The sequence below is a fragment of the Leucoraja erinacea genome, chromosome 2 (genome assembly GCF_028641065.1).
Source record: "Leucoraja erinacea ecotype New England chromosome 2, Leri_hhj_1, whole genome shotgun sequence".
NCBI lineage: Eukaryota > Metazoa > Chordata > Chondrichthyes > Rajiformes > Rajidae > Leucoraja > Leucoraja erinaceus.
This window is the reverse complement of record NC_073378.1, coordinates 40867290-40891865: the sequence shown is the minus strand read 5'-3', so window position 1 is coordinate 40891865 and position 24576 is coordinate 40867290. Positions and strand designations below refer to the sequence as shown.

Genomic DNA, 24576 nt, shown 5'->3' with positions numbered 1-24576 from the left:
TTGGAGTTAAGGGCCAGGTACTGGAGTGTAATCTGAGGGATAGGATATACACAGAGCAGCAAAGTAGTAAGGATTTTCCGTTTTTTTGTACGGAAATGCGATAAGAATACTGATGTACGATTTTGTGTTGTTAAAGACGGATTTTTTTTAAATCGGCCCGACTTCCTGTTTCAGTAACATACCACTTGCCAATGGAAAAGTAATAACTTAAAAATAATTGACTTAAGACTTTACTGCTTAAAAAAAATGCAAGGATATAAAAAGTCATATTGTACCTCTAAAAATTATAGCAGATTAAATCTATTAGTATTTTAAATTTGGAGGGAGCGGGAGAGAGAGGAGGGAGAGGGAGGGAGGGAGGGAGAGAGAGAGAGAGGAAGGAGGGAGATAGAGGGAGGCTTCCAAAATGGCTTCTACATCATCATCTGGTGCTAAACGCAGGAAGCATCCGTTCAAACAGCAGTATACAAAGAGATGGCAATGAATGCACTGTCAAGGTGCATAGAGGACATGTCAATTGGTACTAAAGTTATGCATTCTTGTACTCCTACATGGGTATGACCGCACATTAAAAAAAAAAATTTAATTCAGCAAAATGGCAGTGTAAAAATACTGATGTCCTCAACAAAATACTGATTTTCTTGTACTAGAATCCTGAAAAGCTCTGATAAAACGTGGCACCTCTGTATACAGGCATTCGGACAGACAAGGGCTGATTAGGGATAGTCAGCATGGTTTTGTACCTGTGAGGTCGTGTTTCACAAATCTGAGTTTTTTGAAGACGTGACCAAAAAGGTCGATGAAGGCAGAGCTGTAGATATTGTATATAGGAACTTCAGCAAAGCATTCGATTAGGTTCTGCATGGTAGGCTGCTTTGGAAGGTTAGATTGCATGGGATCCAAGGAGAGGTAGCTAAAAGAATAGAAAATTGGCTTCATGGAAGGAAGCAGAGGGTGATGTGGAAGGTTGCTTCTCGGACTGGAAGGCTGTGACTAGTGGTGTGCCTCGGGGTTCAGTGCTGGGCCTGTTACTGTTTTTCATCTATATCAATGATTTGGATGAGCACATACACGGCAAGATTAGCAGGCTTGCAGATGATACAAAAGTTAATAGTTTTGCAGATAGTGAAGATGGTTCTGAAAAATTGCAGCGGGATCTTAATCAATTGGCCAAGTGGGCTGAGGAATGCTTGATGGAATTTAAAGCAGAGAAATGTGAGGTATTGCATTTTGGGAAGTCTAATATGGGCAGGACCGACACAGTGGATGGTAGGGCTCTGGGTAGTGTCGTAGAACGGAGGGGGTCTAAGAGTGCAGGCGCATGGTTTCTTGAAGGTGGAGTCGCTGGTAGATTGAGTGGTCAAAAAGGCTTTTGGCACATTCACCTTCATCAGCCAGAGCATTGAGTATAGAAGTTGGGAGAACATGTTACAGTTGAATAAGATGATGGGGGGGGGGGCACATTTAGAGTATTGTGTTCAGTTCTGGGCACCGTGTTATAGGAAACATATTGTCAAGCTGAAAGGGTGCAGAGAAGATTTACGAGGATGTTGCCAGGACTAGAGGGTCTGAGCTCTTGGCAGAGATTGAGTAGGCTGGGACTATTCCTTGGAGAGCAGGAGGATGGGTGATTTTATAGAAGTATATAGATCACGAGAGGAATAGATTGGGTAGATGCACTGAGTCTCTTGCCCAGAGTAGGTGAATCGAGAACCAGAGGACATAGGTTTAAGGTGAAGGAGGAAAGATTTAATGGGAAGCTGCGGGGTAACTTTTTCACACAAAGGGTGGTGGATTGTATGGAACAAGCTGCCAGAGGAGGTTGTTGAGGCAGGGACTATCAATATTTATGAAACTGATAGATAGGTACATGGATAAGACAGGTTTTGATGGATATGAACCAAATGCGGGCAGGTGGGACTAGTGTAGCTGGGACATGTTGGCCGATGTTGGCAAGTTGGTCCGACACTGTATCGCTCTATGACTAGTGTTTAAGAAGGAACTGCAGATGCTGGAGAATCGAAGGTTACACAAAAAAGCTCTAGGCCCTCACCCCCTCATCTTCACCATGGACGTCCAGTCACTCTACACCTCCATCCCCCACCACGATGGTCTCAAAGCCCTCCGGTTCTTCCTCGACCAGAGAAGCAACCTATACCCAGCCACTGACACTCTCCTCTGCCTAGCGGAGCTGGTCCTTACCCTCAATAACTTCACGTTCGACGCCTCCCATTTCCTCCAAATACAAGGCGTAGCTATGGGCACACGCATGGGCCCCAGCTATGCCTGCCTATTTGTAGGTTACGTCGAGCAATCCTTGTTCAATACATACCAGGGCCCCATCCCCGACCTCTACCTCCGCTACATCGACGACTGCTTTGGTGCCACCTCCTGCACCCGCACACAACTGACTGACTTCATCCACTTCACCACTAACTTCCATCCGGCACTCAAATACACCTGGACCATTTCCGACACTTCCCTACCATTCCTTGACCTCACTATCTCCATTGCAGGTGATAGACTTCTGACCGACATACACTATAAACCCACTGACTCCCTTGGCTATCTGGACTACACTTCTTCCCACCCTGCTTCCTGTAAGGACTCCATCCCCTACTCCCAATTCCTCCGTCTACGGCGCATCTGCTCCACGGATGAGGCGTTCCACACCAGGACATCTGAAATGTCCTCATTATTCAGGGAACGGGGGTTCCCCTCCTCCACCATAAATGAGGCTCGCACCAGGGTCTCTTCCATACCCCGCAACACTGCTCTCTCTCCCCATCCCCCCACTCGCAACAAGGGCCGAGTCCCCCTAGTCCTCACCTTTCACCCCACCAGCCGTCACATACAAAAAGTAATCCTCCATCAGTTTCGCCACCTCCAACGTGACCCCACCACTCGCCACATCTTCCCATCTCCCCCCATTTCTGCCTTCTGCAAAGACCGCTCCCTCCATAACTCCCTTGTCAATTCTTCCCTTCCCTCTCGTACCACCCCCTCCCCGGGCACTTTCCCTTGCAACCGCAAGAGATGCAACACTTGTCCCTTTACCTCCCCCCTCGACTCCGTTCAAGGACCCAAGCAGTCGTTCCAGGTGCGACAGAGGTTTACCTGCATCTCTTCCAACCTCATCTATTGCTTCCGCTACTCTAGATGTCAGCAGATCTATATCGGTGAGACCAAGCGGAGGTTGGGCGATCGTTTCGCCAAACATCTCCGCTCGGTCCGCAATAACCAAGCTGACCTCCCGGTGGCTCAGCACTTCAACTCCCCCTCCCACTCCGTCTCCGACCTCTCTGTCCTGGGTCTCCTCCATGGCCACAGCGAGCAGCACCGGAAATTGGAGGAACAGCACCTCATATTCCGTTTGGGGAGTCTGCATCCTGGGGGCATGAACATCGAATTCTCCCAATTTTGTTAGTCCTTGCTGTCTCCTCCCCTTCCTCAGTCCCCCTGCTGTCTCCTCCCATCCCCCAGCCTTCGGGCTCCTCCTCCTTTTTCCTTTCTTGTCCCCGCCCACCCCCGCCCCCGATCAGTCTGAAGAAGGGTTTCGGCCCGAAACGTTGCCTATTTCCTTCGCTCCATAGATGCTGCTGCTCCCGCTGAGTTTCTCCAGCTTTTTTGTGTAACCTTCGCTCTATGACTATGTGCTTTTATGGCCACGAGTGAGATACTCCAGGATAGATGTTGCCTCACTGGTGCCTTGGACAAGATGTCTCTGAGCAGGCACCGGATATTCTGAAAGGGGAGGATGGGCAGCCTTTGATGGGGTCAATATTGGTCCAAATTACATCGGCAGAAACAGGGATGAGGCCCTACAAAGTGAATATAAGGAATTAGGCAGAAGGTTAAACAGCAGAACCTCTTGTATTTTTATAGAACAATACAGTACAGGAATAGGCCCTTCTCCCCACAATATGTGTGCCGAATATGCCAAAATAAACTAATCTCATCTGCCTGCACATCCTCCATATCCCAATTATCTCAGGATGCTATGTGCTAGTGAGGATAGGAATAAGAGTTCTGTTTAGTTTATTGTTGCAGTGAAAAGCCTTTGTTGCATGCTAACTAGTCGGCAGAAAGACAAAACATGATTTCATTCGAGCCATTTACAGTGTATAGATACATTATAAGGGAAGATAGACACAAAATGCTGTCAGCGGGACAGGCAGCATCTCTGGAGAGAAGGAATTGGTGACGTTTTGGGCCGAGGCCCTTCATTATAAGGGAATAATGCTTAGTGCAAGGTAAAGCCAGCAAAGTAAGTCCGAGGGTCACCAATGAGGTAGATAGTAGCATTGCTCTCGGCTTGTGGTAGGATAATTTAGTTGCCAAATATAAGCTGGGAAGAAACTCCCTGAATCTGGAGGTGTGCGTTTTCACACTTCTGCACCATTTGCCTGTTGGGAGAGAGGAGAAGAGGGTGCAACCTATCCTTGATTATGGTGTTGGCTTTGCTGAGGCAGCATGAGGTATAAATTGAGTCAATTGAAGGGAGTTTGGTTTGTGTGAAGCTTTCTATGGTGCAGGATGTAACAAGTAAAATAGACATGGGAGAGCCAGTGGATGTAATGTACATGGACTTTCAGAAAGCCTTTGATAAAGTCCCACACAGGAAATTAGTGTGCAAAATTAGAGCTTGTGGTATTGTGGGTAGTGTATGATATGGATAGAAAATTGGTTGGCAGACATGCAACAAAGGGTAGGGATCAACGGGTCCCTTTCAGAATGGCAGGCAGTAACTAGTGGGGTGCCGCAGGGCTCGATGCTGGGACCGCAGCTATTTACAATATACATTAATGATTTAGATGACGGAATTAAAAGTAACATTAGCAAATTTGCAGATGACACAAAGCTGGGTGGAAGTGTAAACTGTGAAGAGGATGCTATGAGGATACAGGGTGATTTGGACAGGTTGGGTGAGTGGGCAGATGCATGGCAGATGCAGTATAATGTGGATAAATGTGAGGTTATCCACTTTGGTGGCAAGAACGGGAAGGCAGATTATTATCTGAATGGTGTCAGGTTAGGTAAAGGGGCAGTACAACGAGACCTGGGTGTCCTTGTACATCAGTCACTGAAAGTAAGCATGCAGGTACAATAGGCAGTGAAGAAAGCTTATGGCATGTTGGCCTTCATACCAAATGGAGTTGAGTGGTGGAGCAAAGAGGTCCTTCTGCAGTTGTACAGGGCCTAGGTAAGACCACACCTGGAGTATTTTGTGCAGTTTTGGCCTTCTAATTTGAGGAAAGACATTCTTGCTATTGAGGGAGTGCAGCGCAGGTTCACGAGTTTAATTCCCGGGATGGTGGGACTGTCAAATGCTGAAAGAATGGAGCGGCTGGGCTTGTATTCACTGGATTGGGGATCTTATAGAAACCTGTAAAATTATTAAGGGATTGGACATGCTAGATGCAGGAAACATGTTCCCGATGTTGGGTTAGTCAGAACTGGGGGCCACAGTTTAAGAATAAGGGGTAGACCAATTAGAACTGAGATGAGGAAAAACTTTTTCACACAGACTTGTGAATTTGTGGAATTCTCTCCCTCAGAAGATAGTGGAGGCCAATTCACTGGATGCATTCAAAAGAGAGTTAGTTAGAGCTCTTAGGGCTAGTGGAATCAAGGGGTGTGGAGAGAAGGCAGGAACGGGGTACTGATTGTGGATGATCAGCCATGATCAAGTCAAGTCCATTTTTATTTGTCACTCGCACATAAAGTGGAGTGAAATGAATTTGCCAGCAGCGGTACAATAAAAAAAAGAACACAATACACAATAAAAATTTAACACAAACATCCAACACCGCATTCATCACTGTGGTGGAAGGCACAAAGTTTGCCTTTTATTGTAAACCATTTTCTACAGCTCCTTGTTTCAACATAGTTTTATTATTTGAAATATGGCACAGTTTATCTCAATCAAATTTTTTTTTTGGATACACCAGAAGTAAAGGCCAGAAAATGACCTGCAGTGAGAAAACTTGCAATATCGATACAAAAACCATGGAAACTCTAAAGGAGAAAAAAAAGAAGGGTTACTGTGAATGCTGCATGATGAAGTACGAAGATTTAAAAATTGTAAGTGTTGCGGGGGGAGGGCGAATGTAAGTAGTAAAATAAAACAAAACCAAAAGTGATTGAAAACTATTTTATGTATCAAATTTATGTGCCAAAACTATTGTTATAATTAAATGACTGGATTTTCAGACCATTGAAAGGGTGCGGCACGTGAGGTTGCTAAAGATGAGACCCCATGGTATCAGGGGAAAGATACTAGCCTGGATAGCAGGTTGATGGCAAAGGACAAAGAGTAGCAATAAAGGGAGCTTTTTCTGGTTGGCTGCCAGTGACAAGTGATGTTCAGCGGGAGTCGTTGCTGGGGTGCTACTCTTCACATTGTATATCAATGATTTGAATAAGGGAATTGAATACTTTGTGGGCAAGTTTGCAGGTGACATAAAGATGGGTGGAGGGGCAGGTTGTGTAGAGAAAGCAGGGACTCTGCAGGATGGGAGAGTGGGCTGAGAAATGGCAGATTGAATATAGTAGGAATAAAGACGCAGATTATTTTCAAAATGGGGAGAGAATTTGGAAATCAGAGGTGCAAACGGACTTGGGAGTGCTGGTGCAGGATTACCAAAAAGTTAATTTGCAAGTCGATTTGGTGGTAAAGGAAGGCAAATGCAATGCTTGCATTTATTTCAAGAGGGTTAGAGTGCATAAAAACATGGATGTAGTGCTGAGGCCTTATAAGACACTGGCCAGACTGCTTTTAGAGTACTGTGAACAGTTTTGGGCCCCATATCTGAGGAAGGATGTGCTGGCGTTGGAGAGAGTCCAGAGAGGTTTACGAGAATTATCCCAGGAATTATTAAGTTAACCTATGATGAGGGTTTGATGGCATTGGGCCTGCACTCACAGCAGTTTATAAAGATGAGGGGGGGAACTCATTGAAACTTACTGATAGTGAGAGGCCTGGATAGAGTGGATGTGAAAAAGATGTCCACTAGTGGGAGATTCTAGCCTCAAAATAAAAGGACCTGCCTTTAGAAACAAGATGACAAGAAACTTCTTTTGTCAGAGGCTGGCGAATCAGTGGAATTCATTGCCATAGAAGGCTGTGGAGGCCATCAATGGATATTTTTACAGTGGCGATTGATAGGTTTTTGCTTAGTAAGAGTATCAAGGGTTATAGGGAGAATGGGGTTGAGAAGGAAAATAGAAACATAGAAAAATAGGTGCAGGAGTAGGCCATTTGGCCCTTTATGCCAGCACTACTATTCAGTATGATCATGGCTGATCATCTAAAACAGGCACGTGCCGTGAGTGATTACTCAGGGTAGGCAGTCAGTCGGCTTTTTAAAAAATAACTTAAAACTGCACATGCGTAGATTGTTCTCTCCGTAAAAATAAAAATAAAGACAGTAACAATTCAATTTACCCAAGGCTTATTGAATGACAACACTTGTTCAAGTGACCAATTGGGGGGAGAGTTCCTTTCACAGCGTGTGGAGTCTGACCAGGGGTAAAGTTGCGGGGAGGGCTGGAGTGTTGAGAAGGAGGAGGTCAGGGATAATGCCAGTAACTCACTCACCGCTGCCGTGGCGCTCTGGACGCTGAGCCACCGCAATGTGGCCGGGGAGGGAAGCAGCTCGGGTGGCTATGAGCGACCGCCGGGACCCGACAGCAGAACTGGCCACCACTTCAGTGCCTTCTGCCGGCCCTGCTCACCTTTGGCAGTGCTCTCCGTCTGAACACCTTTCAACTGGCGCTTGCCGACTTCGCTCATGTTAGCCGCTTCCCGCAAATCCTTAAATTCCAACAGCCGAGTAACCTCAATTGCGCAGTCGGAATTTAAGGATTTGCGGGAAGTGGCTGACATGAATGAGGCCGGCGAGCGGCAGGAGAGAGGTTTTCAGACGGAGAGATGCCAGAGGTGAGCGGGGGCCGCCAGAAGGAGCTGAGGTAGCGACTGATTCCGCTGTCCGGCCCGGCGGCCACTCGCAGCCACCCGAGCTACTTCCCTCAATGCGGTGGCTCCATGCAAGGAGCGTTGCAAGTGGGTTACTGGCATGAACCCGATCCCCTCCTTCACAACACTCCTGCCCTCCCCGCAACTTTACCCCGGGCCAGACTTCCCAAACACTGTGAAAGGAGCTCTCTCTTTCCGGGCCCCACCCGGGAAATACGGTATTTAAAAACATAAAGCACCAAGAAATGTACTTACCATGTTATTGGTACACGAACTCCATTCTTCTCTCTTTGTTTCTTAAAATACGGTTAAGATAATGGCAATCCATATTTGAAAACCCCGCCAAGAAACTTGTGCTGCGCATGCGCAGTAGGCTGCTGCGCCTGCCCAGTACTGCAAAGGCAGAATTTCAGCTGCCTTCAGCCCCGCTTGTCATTGACGGCTTAGATAGGCAGAATTCTCCCATGCCTTTACCATTTATATTTAGTAATTACCATGTTCTAATTTTAGTCAGGGTAGGCAGTGATCTAAAATCAGTAACCAGTTCCTGTTTTTCGGAACGTGCAATTGGGAGTGCTGGTTGAACAGACAAATTAGTGGCATTTAAAAGACCTTTGGGATAGGCATATGGATATGCAAGGAATAGGGGGGATATGTGTTATGTGCGGGTAGATAAATGATGGTCTTGGCATCATGTTTGGTGAAGACTTTGTGAGCATAAAGGCCATTTCTTGTGCTGTACTGTTCTATGTTCTATAACAATAAGACTTTCAAATCTATTTAGCAGAGAAATAACATTGTTTTTAAAAAGTATTTTCTTTTAATGAATGAGGTTTTGCTTATATACCCAATATTTAAAATGCTTCTGCTCACTCCTTCATAATTATGTTGAGTACTGACAGTTCTCTCTCTCCTAAGTCCAACTAAGGTAGAGTGGTGCCTTTAACAAGTGTCTATTGCAGTGTTCCTTATTTCAGTGTCATTCACCCTTAAGTCTTTTATCACAACATTTTATTCACCCTTGACTAAATTTTCTTATATTTTTTTGGCAATTTTCATCTTATTCTCCCTTGTGTATAGTTTTATATATAATTTATTTTGTCACATGAGCAAAAAACATAAATAAACTAATTTCTTAAGTGTTTATTTTATTCAACTTTTTGAACATCCTAAAATTATGTAAAGAAAACTAGAAGTGAAAAAAAAGTTTAATTACCACTGGAGTTGGAAAATCATTCTATTAGAATGATTTAAAAAAAAACCATTCCAACGTCTAAACACTGGGCTTTAGTCCCATCCTACCCTTTCGAGCTTTGATTACAGCAGTTTTTTTTCTTGGAAAACTAGCTCAAAAAACCATGGAGTATGTGATTTAATATATTAGTATCCAACTAATATAACTTTCTAAACTCTCCCCGACGAAACCTCACAATACCACCAAATATCAAATTTGGTAGCTAAATTGCTACACAAAGTAATGGGCCTGTCCCACTTAGGCAACTGCACAAGACTATGCGATCGCCACATGTTCGCGGGTGGTTGCTGGGCAGTCACCTTCGTGATCGCGAGGAGTTCCATCAATCTGGAAACTATTCGCGGCCTCATTATGGGGAGGACCAGAATGAAGCAGCCATGGAGAGTAACGAGATTTCTCGTGCCTTAGGTGCAGTGGTAGTGGGTTGCCAGGATGTCGAAGGTTGTCGTAGGTTCACGTAGGTGTAGCCAGTGCTGACCGGTGAATTTCATTGGCTCATTGGGGGGAAAAAACGTAAGCAGTAGTTTTCAGAACCAAGGATAACCGACCAGTAATGATAATGTCGGCCGAGCTTCACAGCCGTGTATCTCGGGCTTCCTAAAATCTCTATTTTCAGGTAACCTGTGCCTTTTTGTTTCCCTCTCACCTCCAGTGCCCTACGTAATGATTGGGACAAAGACCCATAATTTATTTATTTGCCTCTATACTCCACAATTTTAGATTTGTAATAGAAAAAAATCACATGTGGTTAAAGTGCATATTGCCAGATTTTAATAAAGACCATTTTTACACATTTTGGTTTCACCATGTAGAAATTACAGCAGTGTTTATACATAGTTCCCCCATATCAGGGCACCATAATGTTTAGGACATGTATTGTCATGTAAATGAAAGTAGTTATGTTTTGTATTTTGTTGCATATCTTTGCATGCAATGACTGCTTGAAGTCTGTGATTCATGGACATCACCAGTTGCTGGGTGTCTTCTCTGGTGATGCTCTACCAGGCCTGCATTGCAAACATCTTTAGCTTATGCTTGTTTTGGTAGTCCCCTTCAGTTTTCTCTTCGGCATACAAAAGGTATGCTCAATTGGGTTCAGATCGGGTGATTGACTTGGCCATTCAAGAATTTACCAATTTTTAGCTTTGAAAGACTCCTTTGGTGCTTTAACAGTATGTTTGGGATCATTGTCTTGCTGTAGATTGAACTGCTGGCCAATGCGTTTTGAGGCGTTTGTTTGAACTTGAGCACATTGGATGTGTCTATACACTTCAGAATTCACTATGTTACTACCATCAGCAGTTGGGGCTTGTATATAACCCTGTATATAAAGTTTTCTATAGCGAGTAGCTCATTTTGGGCTCTTTATATCCCGCAGTATTTTTCTGGGCACTTGAGCGCAATGTGAACGTTCTAAACCAGCGCGTTCACAGGAACCCACTAGAAAGCCGATTTAAATTGACTTTAATTTACAGCAATTGAACACTAAATTCCTTCCATTTGGCCTATAAATTGATGTAAATGAGATTTAAAAATCATGTTTTATTGTGAATTATTTGTGAATATTATTTGGACACTTAGGCTATTTAAAAATTTTAATCATTTAAGAAATGGATAGATGTTTAGATTTAGTAATTGAAGTTTGAAATTAGCTACAATTGGGTAACTAACTAATTATATGCTTTAATTTCAGGTCATCCAAGTAAGATTATTTTATATTTGTTTCAAAATGCTTCAATCCATGAGAACTGAAAATTTCATTCAGTTCTCTTAATTTTTAAGAAGGTTATGGGCTTTTGACTGTCCACGATCACAGCTTTTTTGTTATGTCCATAGAAAATCAATAGGGAACAAGATGCTAATTTCCGAGTATGAAAATGGCCATAACTTTTTTATTACTTGAGATATGAAAGTGAATTAGGTGTCAAATTAAACTTATTGTTATGCTTTATCTGATGGGATAAATTGCAGACTTGATTTTTTAAATCTCAAAATTTTGTAACATTGCTACATTATGGTGCCCTGAAATGGGGGGGGGGGACTATGTATAAACACAGCTGTAATTTCTACATGGTGAAACCAAAATGTATAAAAATACCCTTTAATAAAATCTGACAATGTGCACTTTAACCACATGTAATTTTTTTTCTATTACAAATCTCAAATTGTGGAGTACAGAGGCAAATAAATAAATGATGGGTCTTTGTCCCAAATATTATGAAGGGCACTGGATTTACCCTGGGATTCTTATGCACACCCTTCTTCCCACAATACCTCAAAGCCCGTTGTCGGAGATCCTGACCCGTTCATTCCCTCCACAGATGCTGCCTGATCCATTGTTCCTTCAGTACCTTTGTTCTTTGCTCTTGATTCTAGCATCTGCAGTTTCTTGTGCCCATTCGCTCTGTTGCTTTCAACTGTCTCCACTACTCTTTCCACTTGATCCCACTCCCACCCTCTAATGCTCTTCCCTCCGTTGTTCCCATCTTGAGATCACCCTTCATTAGCAAAAAAAGAACAGCTGGGTCTGTGGAACTCATGGTCTTGACGCAAAACATCGACTATCTATTTCCTCCTCAGATGCTGCCTGACCAGCTGAATTCTGCCAATTGCTCTTATTTTCTTTTGCTGCAGATTCCAACATGTACAGTCTCTTATGCCACCATCTCTCCTTATTTGGTTCACTATCCTGTCTTATCAGATACCAGAATCTGCTGCCATTTCTTCATTAATCGCTCCCCAGCATCTGTTGCCATCTCCACCATTCCCTCTCCCAGCCGATTATCTGTCAATAAACCCTTCCTCGTATATATCCACCCATCACAATGGCGAGCTCTTGCTATTTAAATTTTAAAAATCTCTATCTATCCCATTTCCCCCACTATGTTATACTGGATACTTCCCCTCTACTCTTTCAGTCCAGATCAAGGGTCTCAAAATGAAACGTCAACTGTCCATTTCCCTCCAAAGATGTGCTGCGTTCCTCCAGCAACTCTCCAGATAATCTTTTTTCTCCAGATTCCAGCATCTGTAGTCATATGTACCTCATGAATAGATGTGTACTCTTTTCAAAAAGTAGCAACGTTATAAAAATAGAAATGTGTTAACAGAGCATTTGTTTGTTTCGCAATTGTTCACCAGTCTCCTCACCTCTTCAACCAGAACCTTAAAAGATATATTAGATGATCTGATAGCTACCAACTTCTCTTTCAGTTGGCAACATTAATTTAAAAATTAAAGAGACATCGTGTCAATGATTTGAATGCTGTTTCACTTTCAAATGCAATTGCAATTGGAGTAACTCTGCAGAATTTGCTCGGTTTTGAAATGGTAATATTGAATGATTGAACTGCCTAACCAACTTGGCTGCTTGATGGGGCAGATTCAAAGGGTCAAATGGCATTCTTCAGATTCTGTTCTGCCACTGTCCTATTATTTTTATCTGATTTTGTATTTCTTTAAATTTTTTAGCATCTCAAAAGTGAGCATCATAAAAAGTTTTCAGAGAGCACGGAATTTAAAGTTGTGGATAAAATAATTTCTCAGTTTGACTGTGATTTTGTAGAATTCCAAAGAGATACGATGAAACGGTAAGAAATATTGTTCGTGCTTTACAATAGACAATAGACAACAGGTGCAGGAGTAGGCCATTCGGCCCTTCAAGCCAGCACCGCCATTTAATGGGATAATTGGATGATGTTCCCCAATCAGTACCCTGTTTCTGCCTTCTCCCCATATCCCCTGACTCTGCTATCTTTAGGAGCCCTGTCTAGCTCTCTCTTGAAAGTATCCAGAGAACTGGCCTCCACCGCCCTCTGGGGCAGAGAATTCCACAGACTTGCAATTCTCTGTGAGAAAAAGTGTTTCCTCGTCTATGTTCTAAATGGCTTACCCATTATTCTGAAACTGTGGCCCCTGGTTCTGGACTCCCCCAACATATAAGGATGTTGCCAGGTTTAAGGATGTTGCCAGGTTTGAATTATGAAGAAACATTGGATAGGCGGGTTCTTTTTTTACCCCCCGTAGCTTAAGAGGCTGAAAAGTGACATTATGGAGATATATAAAATCTTTAGTGGTAAAAAATGAACAGACTCAAGATAGGCGAGTCTAAAACTAGGTGCTAGTGTGTCCAAGCCCTTAATAATCTTATACAGGTGCACAACCTTTTATCCGGTGTTCCGGAAACCGAAAAACTCCGAAAACCGGCCATTTTCCCCCAGGATGTCGTCTGCACACCAAAGGTCGCGTTTGGCGCCAAACTTCACCCGAAACGACCCACGGTCAACCCAGGTCTGTACTACTGTAGTGGCTGCCTCCTCCCCGGAGACCGGGGAGACACTTAAACATCTGTAAATCATTGCTTAAATGTTAGTCAGTTAGTTTGGAGGGCTTTTATGTGAAGGGGGGGTTGAAGGGGTAAACTTTAATTCTTAGTCCCCTACCTGGTCGGAGAGGCGGGGAGCGGTCAATGCCTTACCGGGTCGCCGTGCAGTAAACTCCGCAGCTCTGTGGCCGCCAACTCCCAGCAGGGGCTGCGGGCTGCGCCGGTTGTAGCTCTGACCCCGGCAACTCTACCCCTGGCTGCGAGGCGCTCCAAATCCAGCGCCGCGTGCAGCCCCAGCTCCGCAAATGTTGGGAGTCGGCGGCGTCGCAGCGCTGGGATACCAGCGGGGAGCGGGCAATGCCTTACCGGGGCGCTGTGTGGTAAGCTCCAGGGCGCTGAGCCCGCCTTCTCCCAACATCCGCGGAGCTGGGACGGCGGGCGTCCGACCGTGGGCGGCGCTGGATTTGGAGCGCCTCGCAGCCAGGGGAACCGGCGCCGCCCGCGGCCGGACGGAGCCCCCAGCTCCGCGATGTTGGGAGTCGCCGACCAGGTAGGGGACTAAGAATTAAAGTTTCCCCCTTCACCCACCCACCCCACCACCACCACATAAAATCCCTCCAAACTAACTGACTAACATTTATGCAATGATTTACAATGATTCCCCGGTCTCCGGGGAGGAGGCAATCGCTCCAGACTTTTCAAGCCGCCCGCGCTACCTACCTAATCTACGCTAAAAATCTTCCATTCGGAAATCCGAAAATGTCCGAAATCCGACAAGTGTCTGGTCCCAAGGCTTTTGGATAAAAGGTTGTGCACCTGTATGTTTCAATAAGATTCCCTCTCGTCCTTCTAAATTCCAGAGTATACAAGCCCAGCCGCTCCATTCTCTCAGCATATGACAGTCCCGCCATCCCGGGAATTAACCTTTAAACCTACGCTGCACTCCCTCAATAGCAAGAATGTCCTTCCTCAAATTAGGGGACCAAAACTGCACACGATACTCCAGGTGTGCTCTCACTAGGGCCCTATACAACTGCAGAAGGACCTCTTTGCTCGTATACTCAACTCCTCTTGTTATAAAGGCCAACATGCGATTCGCTTTCTTCACTGCCTGCCGAACCTGCATGCTTACTTTCATTGACTGATGAACAAGAACCCCCAGATCCTGTTGTACTTCCCCTTTTCCCAACTTGACACCATTTAGATAGTAATCTGCCTTCCTGTTTTTTGCTACCAAAGTGGATAACCTCACATTTATCCACATTAAACTGCATCTGCCATGCATCTGCCCACTCACCCAACCTATCCAAGTCACCCTGCATTCTCATAGCATCCTCCTCACAGTTCACACTGCCACCCAGCTTTGTGTCATCTGCAAGTTTGCTAATGTTACTTTGAATCCCTTCATCTAAAGCATTGATGTGTAATGTAAGTAGCTGCGATCCCAGCAACGAGCCTTGCGGCACCCCACTAGTCACTGCCTGCCATTCTGAAAGGGACCCGTTAACCCCTACTCTTTGTTTCCTGTCTGCCAACCAATTTTCTATCCATGTCAGCACTCTACCCCCAATACCATGTGCCCTAATTTTGACCACTAATCTCCTATTGGGACCTTATCAAATGCTTTCTGAAAGTCCAGGTACACTACATCCATTGGCTCTCCCTTGTCCATTTTTCTAGTTACATCCTCAAAAAATTCCAGAAGATTAGTCGAGCATGATTTCCCCTTCGTAAATCCATGCTGACTCGGACCGATCCTGTTACTGCTATCCAAATGTTTGGCTATCTCATCTTTTATAATTGACTCCAGCATCTTCCCCACCACCAATGTCAGGATAGCTGGTCTATAATTCCCTGTTTTCTCTCTCCCGCCTTTCTTAAAATGTGGGATAACATCAGCTGCCCTCCAATCCACAGGAACTAATCTTGAATCTATAGAACATTGGAAAATTATCACCAATGCATCCACAATTTCTAGAGCCACTTCCTTAAGTACCCTGGGATGCAGACCATCAGGCCCTGGGGATTTATCAGCCTTCAGTCCCATCATTTTACCCAACACCATTTCCTGCTTAATATGGTTTTCCTTCAGTTCCTCCGTCACCTCAGATCCTCTGGCCATGAGTATATGAGGAAGATTGTTTGTGTCCTCCTTAGTGAAGACGGATCCAAAGTACCTGTTCAACTCATCTGCCATTTCCTTATTCCCCATAATAAATTCACCTTTTTGAGTCTTAAAGGGTCTAACTTTGGTCTTAACTATTTTTTTCCTCTTCACATACCTAAAGAAGCTTTTACTATCCTCTTATATTATATTTATATTTCCCATATTGCTTTTATGGTTCTCTTCTGTTGTTCTTTAAACATGACCAAATCCTCTTGCTTCCTGCTCATCTTTGCTACGTTGTATTTCTTCTCTTTTATTTTCATACTGTCCCTGATCCCTTGTCAGCCACGGTCGCCCCTTACTCCCCTTGGAATCTTTCTTCCTCTTTACATAATGTAAGAAAAAGTATCAGTCTTAGAATCGGGCCATGTCATCTTCTTCTTCTTTCGTGTGGCGTGCACAGCCTAAAGTTGTTGGACAACTTGTTCTATTTGATCTTCCGTTTGTGCACATCGAGTTGATTGCATTTGTCGAAACAGGGCGGACTATGTAAAGGTTGCAATCTTCCACCCCAGGCCATGTCGAGTTATTGCCATATGCATAAATATGATGAGGTTAAATGTACAATAAAAATCTTGCTTGCAATCATCACAAGCACATATAGTTGCAGTTTTGTTTATTGTCACGTGTACAGAGGTGCAGAGTTGGTGCTTTTGTTGCATGCTATCCAGTCAGCAGAAAGACAATACATGATTACAATTGAGCCATTTACAGTGTATAGATACTTAATAAGGGAATAATGTTTAGTGCAAGTGCAAATTCTGATCAAGGATGGTCCTAGTATCACCATAGATACATAGACAATAGGTGCCGGAGTAGGCCATTCGGCCCTTCGAGCCATTTAATGTGATCATGGCTGATCATCCACAATCAGTACCCCGTTCCTGCCTTCTCCCCATAACCCTTGATTCTGCTAGCCCAAATAGCTCTATCTAACTATTTTGAATACATCCAGTGAATTGGTCTCCACTGCCTTCCACATAGAAAATAGGTGCCGGAGTAGGCCATTCGGCCCTTCAAGCCTGCACCGCCATTCAATATGATCATGGCTGATCATCCAACTCAGTATCCTGTACCTGCCTTCTCTCCATACCCCCTGATCCCTTTAGCCACAAGGGCCACATCTAACTCCCTCTTAAATATAGCCGATGAACTGGCCTCAACTACCTGCTGTGGCAGAGAATTCCAAAGATTCACCACTCTCTGTGTGAAAAATGTTTTCCTCATCTCGGTCCCAAAAGATTTCCCCTTATCCTTAAACTGTGACCCCTTGTTCTGGACTTCCACAACATCGGGAACAATCTTCCTGCATCTAGCCTATCCAACCCCTTAAGAATTTTGTAAGTTTCTATAAGATCCCCCCCCTCAATCTTCTAAATTCTAGCGAGTACAAGCCAAGTCTATCCAGTCTTTCTTCATATGAAAGTTCTGACATCCCAGGAATCAGTCTGGTGAACCTTCTCTTTACTCCCTCTATGGCAAGAATGTCTTTCCTCAGATTAGGAGACCAAAACTGTACGCAATACTCCAGGTGTGGTCTCATCAAGACTCTGTACAACTGCAGTAGAACCTCCCTGTTCCTATACTCAAATCCTTTTGGTATGAATGCTAACATACCATTCGCTTTCTTCACTGCCTGCTGCACCTGCATGCCTACTTTCAATGACTGGTGTACCATGACACCCAGGTCTCGTTGCATCTCCTCTTTTCCTAATCGGCCACCATTCACATAATAGTCTACTTTCCTGTTTTTGCCACCAAAGTGGATAACCTCACATTTATCCACATTATACTGCATCTGCCATGCATTTGCCCACTCACCCAGCCTATCCAAGTCACCTTGCAGCCTCCTAGCATCCTCCTCACAGCTAACACTGCCCCCCAGCTTCGTGTCATCCGCAAACTTGGCGATGTTGCATTCAATTCCCTTGTCCAAATCATTAATATATATTGTAAATAGCTGGGTTCCCAGCACTGAGCCTTGCGGTACCCCACTAGCCACTGCCTGCCATTGTGAAAAGGACCCGTTTACTCCTACTCTTTGCTCCCTGTCTGCCAGCCAGTTCTCTATCCACATCAATACTGAACCCCCAATACCGTGTGCTTTAAGTTTGTATACTAATCTCTTATGTGGGACCTTGTCGAAAGCCTTCTGAAAGTCCAGATATAAGACATCCACTGGTTCTCCCTTATCCACTCTACTAGTTACATCCTCGAAAAATTCTATAAGATTCGTCAGACATGATTTACCTTTCATAAATCCATGATGACTTTGTCCAATGATTTCGCCACTTCTCCGAGGGAGAATTCCACAAATTCGCAACTCTCTGTGTGAAAACGTTTTTCCTCATCTCAGTTCTAAATGGCATACCACTTATTCTTAAACTGTGGCCCCTGGTTCTGGACTCTCCCAACATCGGGAACATGATTCCTGCATCTAGCGTGTCCGATCCCTTAATAATGTTATATGTTTCTATGAGATCCCCTTGCATTCTTCTAAATTCCAGTGAATACAAGCTCAGTCGTTCCATTCTTTCATCACATGACAGTCCCGCTATCCCGGGAATTAACCTGGTGAACCTACCCTGCACTCCCTCAATAGCAAGAATGGCCTTCCTCAAATTAGAGACCAAAACTGCACAAGATACTCCAGGTGTGGTCTTCCCAGGGCCCTGTACAACTGCAGAAGGACCTCTTTGCTCCTGGTGGTGGTGAATCTGTGGAATTCTCTGTCATAGAAGGTAGTTGAGGTCAGTTCATTGGCTAGATTTATGAGGGAGTTAGATGTGGCCCTTGTGGCTAAAGGGATCAGGGGGTATGGAGAGAAAGCAGGTATGGCTTTTGATGGGATATTGATTTGGATGATCAGCCATGATCATATTGAATGGAGGTGCAGGCTCAAAGGGCCGAATGGCCTACTCCTGCACCCATTTTCTATGTTTCTATACTCTCGTTATGAAGGCCAAAATGTCATTAGCTTTCTTCACTGCCTATTGTACCTGCAGACTTACTTCGGTGAGTGATGTACAAGGACACCCAGATTTGTTGTACTTCCCCTTTTCCTAACCTCACACCATTCAGATAATAATATGCCTTCCCGTTCTTGCCACCAAAGTGGATAACCTCACATTTATCCACATTATACTGCATCTGCACACTCACCCAACCTGTCCAAATCACCCTGCATCCTCTTTACACCCAGCTTTGTGTCATCTTCAAATTTGCTAATGTTACTTTTAATTCCGTCATCTAAATCATTAATGTATATTGTAAATAGCTGCGGTCCCAGCACCGAGCCTTGCGGCACCCCAGTCGTCAGTGCCTGCCTTTCTGGAAGGGACCCGTTAATCTCTACTCTTTGTTTCCTGTCTGCCCTATCCCCAATACCATGTGCTCTAATTTTGCCCAGTAATCTCCTGTGTGGGACCTTATCAAAGGCTTTCTGAAAGTCTAGGTACACTACATCCACTGGCTCTCCCTTGCCCATTTTACTTGTTACCTCCTCAAATAATTCCAGAAGATTTGTCAAGCATGATTTCCCCATCGTAAATCCATGCTGATTTGGACCGATCCTGTTACTGCTATCCAAATGCGCCGCTATTACATTTTTGATAATCGACTTCTGCATCTTCCCCACCACCGATGTCAGGCTAACTGGTCTATAATTCCCTGCTTTCTCCCTCCCTCCTTTCTTGAAAAGTGGGATAACATTAGCTGCCCTCCAATCCACAGGAACTGATCCAGAATCGATAGAACATTGGAAAATGATCACCAATGCGTCCACAATTTCTAACGCCACCTCCTTGAGTACCCTGGGATGCAGACCATCAGGCCCTGGGGATTTATCAGCCTTCAGTCCCATCAGTCTACCCAACACCATTTCCTGACTAATGTGAATTTTCTTCAGTTCGCCATCACCTGAGGTCCTCTGTCCCCTGGTACATATGGGAGATTGTTTGTGTCCTCCTTAGTGAAGACAGAACCAAAGTACCTGTTCAACTCGTCTGCCATTTCCTTGTTCCCCATAATAAATTCACCTGTTTCTGAGACCCACATTTGTCCTAACTAATTTTTTTCTCTTTACATACCTAAAGAAGCTTTTACTATCCTCCTTTATATTCTTGTCTAGCTTACCTTCATACTTCATCTTTTCTCCCTGTATTGCCTGTTTAGTTCCCTTCTGTTGATTTTTAAAAGTTTCCCAATCCTCTGGCTTCCTGTTCATCTTTGCTATGTTATACGTCTTCTCTTTTATTTTTATATTGTCCTTGACTTCCCTTGTTAGCCACGGTCGCCTCTTTAAGGGCCTGTCCCACTTAGGCGATTTTTTTTGGGCGTAGCAGGTCGCCGAAAAACCGGCGACTGGACCCCCCTACGCCAAGCTACAACAACCTACCACCATAGTCGACGGCCAGCTACCGGCAACCGGCGATCCATTAGGATGTCCACCTACGACAACCTACGACCACACAGACAACCGAAGTCAACCTATGTCAACCCGCGACAAGCTGACCCTGTCGGCGATAACTGAAGACAATTCACTCGCCAGTACCTGTCGCTGGTTGACATAGGTAGTCACCAATGGAATTCACCAAAGTCAGCACCGGCGACAACCTATGTCACCTGGCGACAACCTACGACAGCTCCTACGTCAGGAGAAGCCAAGCTGCGCTCATTAGCATAACAAATTTTTGAACATGTTAAAAATCTAGCGGCGACCAGAATCCAGTTACGACTCTTTGGGCGACTGAGGAGACTGCTCACGACCATACAGGCGACCATGTGGTGACAGCCTAGTCGCCTGTAGTCGCCTAAATATTAGCCTAAACGGGACAGACCCTTTCCTCCCCTTAGAATCTTTATTCCTCCTTGGAATGAAATGACCCTGCGTCTTCTGGATTATTCCCAGAAACACGTGCCATTGCTGTTCCACCGTCATCCCTGCTAGATTCCCTTTCCAGTCTACTTTAGCCAGCTCTTCCCTCATGCCAACATAGTCCCCTTTGTTCAATTGCAATACTGACACTTCTGATTTTACCTTATCCCTCTCAAATTGCAGATTAAAACTTATCATGTTATGGTCACTACCTCCTAATGGTTCCTTTACCTTGAGTTCCCTTATCAAATCCAGTTCATTACACAACATAATTACCTTCTCCCTGGTAGGCTCCAGTACAAGCTGCTCTAAGAATCCATTTCGGAGGCACTCTACAAACTCCCTTTCTTGGGATCCAGTACCAACCTGATTTTCCCAGTCTACCTGCATGTTAAAATCTCCCATAACCATCGTAGCATTACCTTTGTTACGTGCTAATTTTAGCTCCTGATGCAACTTGCACCCTATATCCAGGCTACTGTTTGGGGGCCTGTAGATAAATCCCATTTGGGTGTTTTTACCCTAACAATTTATCAGTTCTATCCACAATGACTGCATCTTCTGAATCTGTCATCCCTCACAAGGGACTGAATTTAATTCCTTACCAACAGCGCCACCCCACCCCCTCTGCCCACCTGTCTGTCTTTTCGATAGGACATATATCCCTGAATATTCAGTTCCCAGCTCCGATCCTCTTGCAGCCATGTCTCTGTAATTCCCACAACATCATACATACCAATTTCTAACTGAGCCTACTCTATTTCTACTTTATTTTCTACTTATTTTCTATTTCTACTCATCTACTTTATTTCTTATACTTTGCGCATCCATATATAACACTTTAAATTCGGTATTCACCTCCCCTCTCACACCAGTTCCTATTTCATCTGACCTTACTATCTTATCCCTTCTTCAACTTTCCGTCCCATCAATTTGGGTGTCCTTCATAACTTTTCCTGTACTCTCTTCCCCTTTAACTACATCTTTATACTCCCCCCCCCCCCCCCCCCCCCCCCCCCCCCCCCAACTATTTAGTTTAAACCCACCTGTGTAGCACCAGCAAACCTGCCTGCCAGAATGTTTGTACCCCTCCAGTCAAGGTGTAACCCGTCCCTTTTGTACAGATCACCCCTACCCCAGAAGAGATCCCATTGACCAATAAATCTAAATCCCTGCTCCCTGCACCAGTCCCTCAGCCACCCATTCAGATCCCATATCTCCCTGTTCCTGCTCTCAACAGCACAAGGTACTGGAAGCAATCCAGAGATAACCACCATAGAAGTCCTGCTTTTCAGCCTTCTTTCTAACTCTCTAAACTCACGATGCAGAACCTCCTTCCTCTTCTTCCCGACAACGTTTGTGCCCACCTGGTACTTTATGTAGAGTACAGGAGCCCTTTTGGAGTTTGGAATGATAAATGTGGCAATGGTAGAGGAGATTTAATGGGAGACAAACTGATCTGAATAGAAAAAAGGTGAGGAAAGTAAGGGGGAAAGGACTAGATGATATTCCATTCTTGCTCTTCCTCACTTTGATGTTACCACTCTTTGATAAGATCCTCAGACATGGGTCAATTTTGACTGCCCATCTCTCTGCCCAATAGCTTCCTTGAATTCTAGCATCAACTCCTGTTAGCAGATTGTTATGGACGACAATAAACATCAAATTTACTTATAATGTTTAAGAAAGAACTGCAGATGTTGGAAAAATCGAAGGTAGACAAAAATTGTGGAGAAACTCAGCGGGTGAGGCAGCATCTATGGAGAGAAGAAAAAAGCGACATTTCAGGTCGAGACACTTCTTCAGACTGATGTCGGGGGGCACCAAGCCAATTTACTTATAACATTGTTTCATATTTATAAAGTGTCACTTGTCAAATATAACATTTTCTCATGTATTACCCACATTTGTTTTGAATGGGATTTTTTAAACAAGCCTTTTTGATCCAGCAATAAAAACTTTTTTAAGGCTAACCCATCAGATGGTTATCTTCATGCAATCTGCTTTAAATTAAACTGTTACTCCTTATTCATCTCTTCTGCATTTTTGTCCAGTAACAGTTACTGGAAAAAATTAGTAACAGTATTAGAAGTATGTAACCTATTGCTTGATAATTAAGGGATTGGAAAATTGAAATCTGATGTTAATGGAAGTTTTTGTTTCTGCTTAGAACAAAGTGCACAATTGGTGTGCACACACAAGCATTCACGAAGATAAATACTACCGAGCTACTTAATGAATTTCAAAGACCGAATGAAGAGCATACGGAAGGAAATAAATCTGCAGCGTCGTGGAGGGTAAAGAATAATGAACGAGTTAGTGGATGGGAAAATAATCCAAGTAGTTTGTCTTTTCATTTAAAGGAAATTGTATCTTCAGGCACCCTAAATTCACCAAGTCAATTGTTGGCTTTGTCTACACAAAGTCATGTTAGCATTTCTGACATGGGGGATAAATCCATTTTTGCTAATAGCAAATCTTTCAATGAGAGCAAAGGTATTTGTGAAAATCCGACAAAAAGCAAGACTCTCCCTAGTACGTCCTTGTGCCAAACCCAGGAAGTTAGTTCCATGATATCAAAGCACTGTACTTCAGACGAGTTGCATCATTTTGGAAGATTGCCAGACAAAGACAAATCACCATCCATTGCTGAAGAATTCTCGCATAAGCATCCATTTGACATACAAGGAAGTATGTCACAGCCAGATTTCATTGCCTGTGACAGTGACAAAAACATCATAAAGCTGCAGAAATCATCAAAGGATAATGTACTGCAAATGTGCATGGAGCAGAAAAATGCACAATCTATTCCTGAATATTACGAGGTAACTGATTGTGGTTCACCTTTCATTGCAACCACTTCTGTAAAAAATCCATCCGACCCTTTCCAAAAACAATTATTTTTTGGCAAAGACAGGAATGAAGATCTGACGGAAGGACTGATGCAAGAATTAATATCTCCATGTAATGCCATTGCACACAAAAATACTGAAGTTCATTCTGTGCACTCTTCACCCTGCATGAAATTGCACAGGAAAGTGAGATTTTCAGCTGGTTATGGAAGAAGCAAAAATAAACCTCAGCATCACAGAATAAAAGAAAATAGTTTGGCAGATGAAGATAAGCCTCCTAGTTTGCCACTGAAAGGTTTACTGGAATTATTTCAAACCAGTGAAGACAGTGGTTCTGAGTTTGGAGGCTTTACAGAACATTCATCACAAAAAATGCCAGAAATAGACTTGTGGGATAACGATCAGTCAAAGAACCTCCTGGCACTATTTACCCATTCATCATCTTTATCGTCCTTTCTTGGTTTCTAAAGAAATATCAAATGGCAATATTTGTTTCCAGGAGTGAATATGTATGGTCAGACTTTTGCTTCTGTTCGTTTTTCAAAAATTTCAGTATCGTTATTGTTTTTCCCACTTCATCACTTTAATGTACCTGTGTGGTTTTAGAATGAAAAATAAATGCTGCCTCCGTATTGGTTTAAGAACGAGTCAATTAAGATTTTTTTTTCCATTTCTCTTCATATTATACTCAAATTTCAATTCAAGATAAAATATCCCCTTCAAATAACAGAATGGTTGATAAACGCATTAAAATGTTTTATTTATTATATTTGGTTACCACAAAATAAATTTGTATTTTTATTACACAAAGCTCAAACGCATAGTTTTCAGCTTGATTACATGTAAATCCTTGTAACACTATGCAAATGAATGCTTCACATAAAACGATGTCTCCCAGGACCAGAGAATAGTAAAGCAGTTTGCTGAGATTGGCCACTCCCCGTTAATAGAACTAGTTTGGGTTCTATCAAAGGCTATCCCAGAACTTGAACTTACAGCATGGAAACAGGCCCTTTGGCCCAACTTGCCCCATCTAAACTAGTCCCATTTACCCGTGTTTACCCCATATCCTTCAAAATCTTTCCTATTCATGTTTGTCCAAACGTCTTTTATTATTGCACCTG

General features: G+C 43.7%; 1 protein-coding gene across 2 annotated transcripts in view; it reads left to right on the top strand.

Annotated features, from left to right (window-relative positions):
* LOC129709254 (protein DBF4 homolog A-like) overlaps nt 1-24096 on the top strand; it is a 69690-nt gene extending 45594 nt beyond the window's left edge. For both annotated transcript variants that reach the window (XM_055655510.1, XM_055655501.1), the window contains exons 11-13: nt 5952-6084; nt 12705-12823; nt 22771-24096. In XM_055655510.1, coding sequence (XP_055511485.1) covers nt 5952-6084; nt 12705-12823; nt 22771-23920 — 1402 coding nt within the window. In that variant the 3' untranslated portion in view covers nt 23921-24096. The remainder of the gene's footprint in view (nt 1-5951; nt 6085-12704; nt 12824-22770) is intronic.
* The last annotated feature ends 480 nt before the right edge of the window (nt 24097-24576 follow it).